General features: G+C 38.2%; 1 protein-coding gene across 2 annotated transcripts; it reads right to left on the reverse strand.

The window, feature by feature from the left end:
* Window positions 1-128: 128 nt before the first annotated feature.
* Window positions 129-10,801, reverse strand: rnf41l (ring finger protein 41, like). 2 transcript variants are annotated; one of them, XM_026924324.3, is made up of 7 exons: window positions 10,376-10,801; window positions 9,825-10,056; window positions 7,657-7,796; window positions 5,849-5,875; window positions 5,575-5,737; window positions 610-730; window positions 129-426 (listed from the first exon to the last, which is right to left on the reverse strand). In XM_026924324.3, exons 1-7 carry the CDS (start codon window positions 10,470-10,472, stop codon window positions 178-180), a joined length of 1,029 nt encoding a protein of 342 aa, XP_026780125.2. In that variant the 5' UTR covers window positions 10,473-10,801; the 3' UTR covers window positions 129-177. The 2 variants fall into 2 exon arrangements, with proteins under 2 accessions (XP_026780125.2, XP_026780127.2); XM_026924326.3 differs by having other exon boundaries at window positions 9,825-10,031; window positions 10,376-10,463.
* Between the last annotated feature and the right edge of the window lie 269 nt (window positions 10,802-11,070).

The raw sequence follows: 11,070 nt of genomic DNA on the forward strand, positions 1-11,070 counted from the left end.
GGTCTGTAATCATTTAATCTGTTTTGGAAAATCCCTAGCCATTTATAAAACTTCATATTTTTGTGAAAAATGCTACTATAGTGTTGAACCGTAGTTGGTTAGCACCATGTATCTGCACCAGGAGGATTTGGCAGTTAGCAGGCCCATGAACAGTTATGCAGTGGTGTGTGCTGGTTTTCAGAGAACCGTGACGTCTCTGCTCTTCTTCTTGAGGCAGTCTAATGTTAGGCTATGTGGGTTTTGCTTGCGATGCTCCTCATCATGACGCATGGCTGTTTGAGTGGCTGTGCCTGGTTTAAGAACCTCATTCTTCAGACGTTCCAGAAGCTCTGCTTTCTCAAGCTCTGCCCTCTCCAGCTCTTGCCTGCGAGTTCGCTCTGCTCCCAATAATGCACACACGTCAGACACCACACGGGACAGCTTTCCCTGAACACAAAATTTGAATGGCTGTTACAAAAATTACAAAGATGAAAAAAATGCAAATTACAGATTTACAAAAAGATCTCCTACAGTGACCTGGTCACAGATTATTAAGTGAGCACACTTCAGCAGAAGAACCAATGAAAGTGATATACTTTGTGTGTGTGTGTGTGTGTGTGTGTGGAATACCTTGAGCTCATCCACCTCGTTTTTTAGTAGGCTCTCCTTTTGTACCATGTGTCTCCTCTGAGAATCCAGCCGGGACTCCATCTCACGTCTCACTTCCTCAACCTTACAATCCATTTCAGTCCTATAAAACACACACCCCTTTTAAAAGTGTCATATTCTATATAACAATTTGTTTTTACAATTATGATGATGATGATAATGGTAAATCTGAAATGGTGAACAGCTAGTTGATCTGGGAGTTGATCTGGCTTACAATGTATTTTTTCCTTTTTCACAATAAACTGATCAATTGTAAAGGTTTATTATTATTATGGCTATATATATTAAATGAGGAAAATCACCATGTGGGTATTACAAGGAAAAATTTTGATTTTCTCCTTTGAAACTTTGAAACTCCTTTAGTCATGTTTGCACTTTTTTTAATATATTTATTCCAGGCATTCTTCAATTCTACTTTTAATTTTTCAAAATTCATCACATGGCAGAACACTATGCGATGTGGACAAAACAGTAAAATATTTTTTTCATTGCGTTGACACAAAAATGCAGCTTGCGTTCATTTCTTATTTATTTTTAGGATAGTGATGTATTTCTATAGTCCAATTTATAAATGTTTGCATATTGTAAAGCTGATGAGCTTCAAGTTCAAACTGTAGCAGCTTGAATGTTAAAAAAAGGATAAATAAAGCATATTAAATGGATAGTACCTGGCAAAAACACTATGAAATTCTGAACAACACGACAAGGCAACAACAAGGCAACAAGTGGATATTGTGGACCAGTGGGATGCGGCAATATCATCAATCAGCAATATCAGATGGATTGTTGTAACACAAATCCTAGATAGGCCAAATATTACAGAACGAATTCCTACAATACTGATGTTATTTAAGTTTTGAATGAAATCCAATGAAGGTATAGGCCTGAGGAAAGGAAACAGCTCGTACACTTGTTTTCATTCAGAAACATTGCATTTCACCATCTCTGCAGTGCCACACACTAACTACCACCCACCTGAAGATGTAGTCAAATTCCCCACAGAAACCCCACAGAGGACATGATCATAATAATAGACAAGTTTATTACTATCTACATGATCAGATGTCCTTGCTGGATGCAATGGATACCTGCAATAAAGCTTGGCAGGGATGGGGCTCCTAATGGCTGACATATGACTGGGGAGAGGTGGCTGGTGGGTGGGAACTGGCAGGTGATGAAATTGGGAAGAGATTAAAAAACAGAAAAGATTGGCAAGGATTGATCAAACACAGTGGCGACTGGTATAAATGGGCTAGCAGGGTTAAGCCTCTGCTGCCTTTTAAAGATAAAAAGACATCAGTATAACGTTTCATTTTTGGCACCAGATTATTTGCAGTTAACAAATGTTCTTAAAGTGGACTTTTTGAAAGTGCAACACCAATGATCATAAGAAAAATACACAGCATCATATGAGGAAGTGAGGCTTGGGCTGATTTCTTTCTAGCCCAGAGTGTAGATTCATGAAGCCTGTCAGTGACAGCTGTGTTAGGAGATTACCAGATGGGCTGATATTTTTCAGCCAGCTCTGCTGACACATCCCTAACACGTCATTAGCACTGATTAAGAAGACGCATGTGAAATACAGTCACGGGTGTTATGAATGCAAATGAGGTGGATTATTTACGTCCTTTTTCCCTACAAAATGCTTGGACGAAAAACTGACAGTAGATCGACTAAGCACACATTGTCTTTTCTGGTTTGAATTAAAGGTTTACAATTTTTCTGTTTATCGTGTTTGGTGTTTACAGAAAATACAGCATGAACGCAATAGGACATTACAATAGGGATAAATTCACATATTTACAATATATTTTTTGAATCCATTTATTTGTGTAAAGCTGCTTTGTGACAATGTCCATTGTTAAAAGCGCTATACAAGTAAAATTGAATTGAATTACAGACAGAAATCACAGTTGTAGCTGTCTATCAGCCTTTAAGTGTGTGTCACATCATTCTTATTATCCCATTAATGAGACATTTTTGATATAATGCATTGCTCAACTCTAATAGTTTCCTTGTCGCACTGTTGATAGATAAGAGATTTTAGCCACAACTAGCCATCACTCATGATACATGCAGCTTTTTTGCCATGTAAAGCAAATTCAGTAAAAAGAAGGAAATAAACTAATTACTAAGTGGGCTAGGTACTCTTTATTTCAAAAGTACATGTATACATTGTGATGTACTACAGTATTAGTTGCAGTTTGCAGTTTTGTTTTGTTTAACACTTCATTTTTTATTAACTGGGTCATATTGAGTATATCATGGTCTGTTCCACACAGTGAGCATGTGTTATTCTGTTTGCAATGAATATATATTTTTTTTTATAGAAAAAGAAAACCTCAAACACTGACATAAAATGTTAGTGTTTTTTTAACAACATTGTTCTCTAGACAATGTTCTCCTTCTATTTCAAGGAAAAACTACACTGGGATCCACATAGTCTTATTTGCTGTAAACAAATGGCTTAAATTGCTTAACTTTTGTGAAACCAAGAACAACAGCAACACCAACAGATGTAAAAATAGACAGAATGGTATGAATTAGATGCTGGGGCTGATGTCTTTTTAGCCCAGACTGTAGACTTAGCTATGTCAAGTGATTATACAGTCTGACACACCCCTTAGATTTAGTGTCCAATTTCCAATAATCCAATTAATGGCTAATTTATTTCAGCCTGCTTTACTTTACACATTGTGAATCGATCATTGTTTTTTTTCAAAATGCCTTTGGAGAAGAAACTACAGTGGATATAAAAAGTCTACACACTCCTGTTAAAATGGCTGGTTTTAGTGATGTAAAAAAAATTAAACCAATATAAATCATGTCAGAACTTTTTCCACCCTCGAAGTGAAATTTACAGCATGAAAAACAATCAGAAACATTTTAGGGAAAAATAGCAAAAATAAAAAAGTTGCAGTAACCAGGTTGCATAAGTATGCACACCCTTGTATAATTGGGGATGTGGTTGTGTTCAGAATGAACCAATCACATTTAATCTCATGTTCAAAAGTAATTATCATACAGCTGCCATCAATGAAATTATTCTGATTAACCCCAAATAAAGACCAGCTGTTTCTGTAGGATTTCCTTCACATCTTCTTGGTTTCATCTGACTTCTGAAGCCACGGTCCACAAAGAGCTTACAAAGCCTATATGGTATCTCATTTAGATATTGATCAGGAGAGGAGTATAAAAGAATTTCCAAAACATTAGATGTTCCATGGAACACTGTGAAGGCCATCATCAACAAGTGGAGAAAATGGAGCACCACAGTGACATCACCAAGAACAGGACGTCCCTCCAAAATTTATAAAAGGACAAGAAAAAAACTTACCAGGGAGGCTTCCAAGAGACCTCCGGCAACATTAAAGGAAGATCTGACGAGTACTGATTACTCTTGGCATGTGACAACAATCTCTCTTGTTCTTCACATGTCTGGGCTATGGGGTATGGTGGCTAGACAGAAGCCCTTTCTCACAGAAAACATCCAAGTTGAAACCAATTCCAAAATGTATCATAATTCCATAATTCCTAAAGATATTTTTGGTGCAAAAAAGCACATCACCAAAGAACACCATACCCATGGTGAAGCATGGTGGTGGCAGCATCATGCTTTAGGGCTGCTTTTCTTCAGCCAGAACTGGCGCTTTTTCCCTCCAAGGTGGAGGGAATCATGAATAGCTACAAATACCAGTCGATTTTAGTGTAAAACCTTCAGGTATCTGCTAGCAAGCTGAAGATAAAAAAGCGTTTCACCTTTTAGTACGACAACGACCCAAAGCATACATCCAAATTAACAAAGGAATGGCTTAACCAAAAGACGTGCAAAGTTTTTGAAAGGCCTAGCTAGAGCCCAGACCTGAATCCAACCAAAAGTCTGTGGGGAGACCTGAATTTGATGGATCTAGAATGTTTTTGCAAGAAAGAGTGGGAAAATATTGCCAAGTCAAGATGTGCCATGCTGATAGACTCTTAGCCAAAAAGACTGAGTGGTGTAATAAAATCAAAAGATCCTTCAAAATGTATTAGTTTAGCGGTGTGCACACTTCTGCAACTAAGTTATTGTAAGTTTCTTATTTTTCTTAAGGTTTCTGATTGTTTTTCACTTTGTTTATTTGTATACTCTGCCATTATACATTAAAGGTGGGATTTATCTTAGTGTAATTCTTTCACTTCACAAAAAACAGGTGAAGTGAAGTGACTTGTGGCCAAGTATAGTGAACCATACTCGGAATTTGTGCTCTGCATTTAACCCATCCAAGTGCACACACACAGTAGTGAACACACACACACCGTGAACACACACCCGGAGCAGTGGGCAGCCTTTTTTGGGGGTTCGGTGCCTTGCTCAAGGGTCTCACCTCAGTCGTGGTATTGAGGGTGGAAGAGAGCACTGGTCATTCACTCCCTCCACCTACAATCCCTGCCGGACCTGAGACTCAAACCCACGACCTTCAGGTTCACCTTTGGATTGCAAGTCCAACCCTCTAGCCATTAGGCCACAACTGCCCCAGGTGTGTAGGGTATGTTTAACAGGGGTGTGTAGACTTTTTATATCCACTGTAGAATAAATAGACTGAACAACCGTTGTCCAATCAAAGTACAAATGAGAGAACTGTTAGTTTTTGTGTGGTTAGAATAGCTGGTTAATGGCAATTGCAGCTTTTCTGTTTAATATGCTTGCTATTCGGAAGAGAAACAGCATGATTACTGATATGAATTAAAAGAACAGCAATCACGAATAGTGATACCGATCTATTTTTCAGTGAGGGTGTTCCTATATGTATGTGTAATAGTTATGCCTATGATGAGACCCTGTGCTCTAAGGCTCAAAAATAATAGTTTTATAATAGTAAAGTGATATGAAAATGTAAACTTGGGTGTAAATAATACTTGTCAGAGAGACCACCTATGAGCCTCTACCTCAGCAAGTCCAGCTCAGCTCGGAGTTCAGAGATGCAGTTGTGCTGAGCCTCGTCTGTGTTTGATAGTGTGTATCCGCACCCACTTGCACACACTCTGTTGCGATACTCACACACACACAAGTGTGCTTCCAGAGAATGCTGAGACACTTGCACTGGACAACCTGTGAGAAGCAATGAGCAGAAAGAAGCAGTGTATGGACTTGGCTTTGAAATTCTTAAATTTCATACATGAAGACAAATTAGAGCATTTTAACATTTATGTGTAAACCTACCACAGCGGTAACACAAGTACTCCTCACCTGCACATACAAACAACAAATATTTAGATGGTTAGAGTTTTGTTCTAGCCTGTATGTGATACAAGATATGAAATTTACTGTAAATCTCTGGATGAACTCAAAAGATGTGTTGATTTATCCATTTTCTTCAGACATGATCATTAAAAGTGAATGCACAATTACCATCCACTTTGTTAACACCTGTACACCTGTACATTTATGCAATTATTCAATTAGCCAATCATGTGGTAGCAGCATAATGTATGAAATTTTGCAGATACAGGTCAAGATCTTCAGTTTATGTTTACATCAAACATAAGAATGGGCAAAAAATGGGATCTCAGTGACGTTGATTGTGGCATGGTTATTGATGCCAGACAGGCTGGTTTGAGTATTTCAGAAACTGCTGATCAGGGATTTTCATGCACAGCAGTCTCTAGACTGCTTTCACACCGAAAGCCGTGAAAAAGAAAACCCATCCAGTGATCCATCTAGTTTGCTGGTGCAAACCCCTTGTTGATGAGAGAGATCAGAGGAAAATGGCCAGGCTGGTTCAAGCTGACAGGAAGTCTATAGTAACTCAAATAACCACTCTTTACAACCATGGTGAGCAGAAAAGTATCTCAGAAGGCTCAACACGTCAAACCAAGAGGTGGATGGGCTACAACAGCAGAAGACCACGTCGGGTACCACTCCTGTCAGGAACAGTAATTGGAGGCTACAGAGGGCACAGACTCATGGAAACTGGGCAGTTGAAGATGTTCTCTTGACCCATTATTTATGAATTATGCTACTACCATATGATTAGCTGATTGGATAATTGCATGAATAAGCAGGTGTGGTCTATCTATCATTTATCTAATCTTAATCTTATACATCTTATAATCTTACATTTCTTATTATGAGATTACGATAAAAACAAATATAACAAATAGAAGCTTATTAAGCATATTAAGCATATTTCTAGGTAATCTCAATCTTGTAATTGTCTTGTTTTGTTGCCAGAGCATAAGCTTTATTTATCCACTCATTCATCTTCAGTCACAGTTTTATCCTGGTCAGGGTTGTTGTTTTTGAGTCCGAGCAAATCCCAGGAACACTGGGAGCAACATGAGAGAATTCACCGTGGTGTGATGCCATCACAGGGCACCATGCACACACATTCACGCACTCATTCACACTGTGGCCAATTTAGCATAGTCAATCAATATACAGGCATGATTTTAGAAAGAAGGAAGAAACCAGAGGACCAAGAGGAAACTCATGCAAACACTTGAACTATGTAAAACGCCACACAGACTATAACCTGAGCTCAGGATTGAACCCGTGACTCTGGACTAAATTAGTTTAATTTAGTATTAGTAGCTTTTATTTATAAAAAAAGAAGCTAAATTAATTGCCAATCAAACATGTCTAAATTGAATTGTCTAGAATTAGGCTCAGTAATCATATATTTGTTTATTCCTAATCACATAATGAGAAAGATTACATTTTTACTACATTCAATATATTTTCATTAGATATCACATTTGCAATGGGGTCTGTTTACTGGTTGAGCTAAATGCTATACTACACTGACTATTCAGGGGGCCTCTTCATTAATAATTAAAAGTATGATTGCTCTGGTAGTTACACTCTGTGGTCACTTCATTCTATAGTAATCATCTGGCACTATTTTGTGTGTGTGTGTGTGTGTGTGTGTGTCAGTAAGAGGCAATAGCCCATCATCTGGCACTTGCTATCTGACATTAAATATTGTATCTACCTGATGTTATGTATATATGCTCGATATGTATACGTACCACCGTTGCTACAATTAAACAGAGCAAAGTCACACTGTTCCTCATGCCGATGTATGGACTCCAGCGCACAGATGATCTCACATCCTTGTGAGCGATACATACACTTCACCTGGAGCCTTGCCAAGTCATTCCGCATGTATCTGTAACATAAATTATGCTGTGCAATAAATATAATAAATATTATAGACATTATACAATGAACATAACACCTTTTTTAAGCTCTGTTGTGCCCAAATTAATGATGTAATGATCACGCATATCTGGCCAAGTAACAACTGAGCAGCCAATTGTGCAGTGACTTATGGTCTCATAAAATGGGTGGCTCAAATATCCCTCATTGGTGGACACATCAACAGTCCTGGCACCTTGGACAAGATGAGTACATGTCTGAGCTATTCTTTTACTCGTAGTTGTCCAGCAGATATAATAATCCTCCTAGTAAAAGTGGATGTATTTAGTGCAGCAGGTGGTGATATTCCGAACAAGTTGGCTAGCGGTCACTGACCTTTTTTTTTCTCTCGTCCTAGTTGCAGTCAAAGAAAAAGTCTTACCTCAGTGCTGTAACTATAGTTGCAGTTGCATTTGCAGCACTGTACTACTCTGAATACCACCACCTGCTGCACTACATACATCCGCTTTTACTAGGAGGATTATTTCTCATGCATGGATGGCATATATCCTTTTCTGAATCAGGAACACATAGGTATGACGATAGCGCACGCTATTTGTTCTGTATACCACCACCTGCTGCACTACATACATCAGCTTAGGCGGATTAATTAGTGCTCATGGATGACAGACAGCTTTTTCTGAATTAGGAACACACAGGTATGTGGAAACACTGACCAAACTGAGCAAAAAAGTGCAGCGCTATGCTATCATATAACTCTCCTGGTAAAGGCAAGTCATCTGATGGCTAAACATTTAAAGAAAAAATTAAGACTGTAGTCAGACATGAATAATATCTTTTATATATCTGTGATGTGAAGGGAAAATATCACACCTCATAGCCAACATCTTGCTGACTTTTGGTCAAACATGAAGTGCTGCTTCAGGTGCTTTCTTTAGATGATTAATTAAATGATTAAATAATTATTGCCTTATCCCCAACACATGAATTTATATATTTGTTTGTGTCTGTTTGAATGCATTTAACTAGCACTTGCTTCATTTTCTACTTCAGCACAGCTCTGTCAGTAGTTCAGACTGTAACATAAATGATACGTTTATTTTAATGCAATAGTTCTAATACATTATCTTTCCTGTAGTACCAGCCCATTCACAGGAACTTGTGTGGCTCCATAATCTAATAATATAAAACCATTTATAATCTAATATTAAATTGATTTAAAGAATAAACATGTTGTTAATTAACAAGGTAATGTAGAATCTTTGATGTGGTGAAGCTTTTTGTAAGATGTATATTTAGCATTTATGGAAGGAGTCTCCAGTGTCAGCATTTTGGAACAGTCAGTAGGTTTCCTGACACGGGAGAGTCAGAGGAGTTTGCACAAAGCAAGCTGTGTTTTGTCTTGTTAACTTCAAGAGAGAGAATGCAGGAGATTCTGGTGAGGACATGATTATCATCGATGTTCCATATCATTCAATGTAACTATAAATGGTTAAAAAGTGCAACGTGTCATTCAAATAAAAAATTTTAAATTGTAATCGTGGCCAAGTCACTGTGGTATAAGCAGAATAACACACTTCGCTTTTAGATGAAAATTATTTTCCTACAACGGCATGGTGTGTTACATGTTACATGTTAGCTACCACTTTAGCCTAGTCAGTTAGGTTTCCTGGCAACCAGAATATGGTCTGGACTCAAGTACATTTGAGCTTTCATTTGCCTGATGGGCTAGTTAATGGATTTCTAATTTGTCCACCCTGATCCCTGATTTAAAGTTGATGATTTGAACCTCAAAGTTGTTGTTTAATCTCAAATCCAATGTGCTAATGCCAAACCATATATATATATATATATATATATATATATATATATATATATATATATATATATATATATATATATATATATATATCATGCACAAGAATGGAGAAGGCACAGGCATGCATATTCTTATTGTACTAAAAACGTGTTGTGTGTTCTAGTCATTACTGATACCATGTTAGCCATGACGATGGGCATGTTCTCAGTTAGATGGTACCTATAGAGCGGCCGCAGGTTTGCGATGCTAAGGGGGAGCCGATCCTCAGGGCAGTTCTGATGGTTCACAAGCCAGGCATGAATGCAGGTACTGCAGAAAGCATGCTCACATGGAGCCTGCAGAGGATCCTCCAACACGTCACGACACACACAGCACAGCAAACCTTCGTTCACGTAGCCCACAAAACGCTCCACGTCATAACCCATGCTGCACACAGACAGACATACAAGTACTGTGCAAATATATGGAATAAACCCAATGCAAAGGTATTTTAGAAACCACACACAAAGACACTAAGACAAATAGTATGAAAATCATATGGCCTGGATGCCTAAGGGCACATCATCTATTTCTTTAACTGTTAATCTATTATTGTGCTTTAACCAACTTTAAATTTCACCCAGAGATATGGCTTAATCAATAACATGAGCCATGACAAGTCAAAGATCCAGGACTACAGTATAATGCGAAGAAGAATAATCTTTGTGAATGTCACCACATGAAATGTGATGATTTGCAAAGCTTAAAAATGGAAAGAAAAACCTTCTTACCTGTCAGACCAGGTGATCCCCCCTGTCTTTCTGTTTCACGCTCTGTTCTTTTACGAGCCCAATGAGGGTAAGCTTTGGGTTGCCTTAGGAACAACATGGCTGCCAGCTGTTGAATGGAGACCCTGAGGTATCAGGGTCAAAATTCACAGGAGGAGGAGCTTCTACAAAGTGAGCTGATCTCACCTTATTTTATAATGCATCAACAAATTCTAACGACAAGCTATTCGTAAAATAGAAAGTGCCTGTAAACCACATATGCCTGTAAGGTTTTTTTTTTGCATTAAAATGATTATCCTATCTCCGCTATGCAAACACACAAACATCCATAATACACAGTGCAGCAACCCCTCTGGGAGTCTCTCTCCCATGCTGGGATCACATGACCCAAGAAGGGCTGCTGTAGTCCTGGTGATCTTGAGTATATATCCCAAAGACAAAGATAACAATATGCATCATGGGACAGAGCAATTCCCAGAAAAACAGTGTCTAGCATGCCCCAGGGAAAACAAGGGCATAAGGCATGAAGAGAACACCCTTACTCCTTAACCTCTCTTTCTGACTAATAATCTTCAAGGTGAGCCTGACCTAAAACATACATTTAGCCAATCAGCTGTTTCATACCTCTGAGAGAAAAGTAGAACAGTGACTATCTGCATGTATGTATGTTTGGTTCATCTAAAAGAGAGAAAGGGAGG

Source organism: Pangasianodon hypophthalmus, chromosome 22, assembly GCF_027358585.1.
Source record: "Pangasianodon hypophthalmus isolate fPanHyp1 chromosome 22, fPanHyp1.pri, whole genome shotgun sequence".
Taxonomy (NCBI): domain Eukaryota; kingdom Metazoa; phylum Chordata; class Actinopteri; order Siluriformes; family Pangasiidae; genus Pangasianodon; species Pangasianodon hypophthalmus.

Coding starts and splice junctions, on each gene's coding strand:
- rnf41l (XM_026924324.3), bottom strand. CDS start 10,472: ATGTTGTTCCTAAGGCAACCCAAAGCTTACCCTCATTGGGCTCGTAAA. Junction 5,876..7,656: donor GTTTAATTGTAGCAACGGTG/GTACGTATACAT, acceptor TTGTATGTGCAG/GTGAGGAGTACTTGTGTTAC. Junction 427..609: donor ACGAGGTGGATGAGCTCAAG/GTATTCCACACA, acceptor TTTTGTGTTCAG/GGAAAGCTGTCCCGTGTGGT.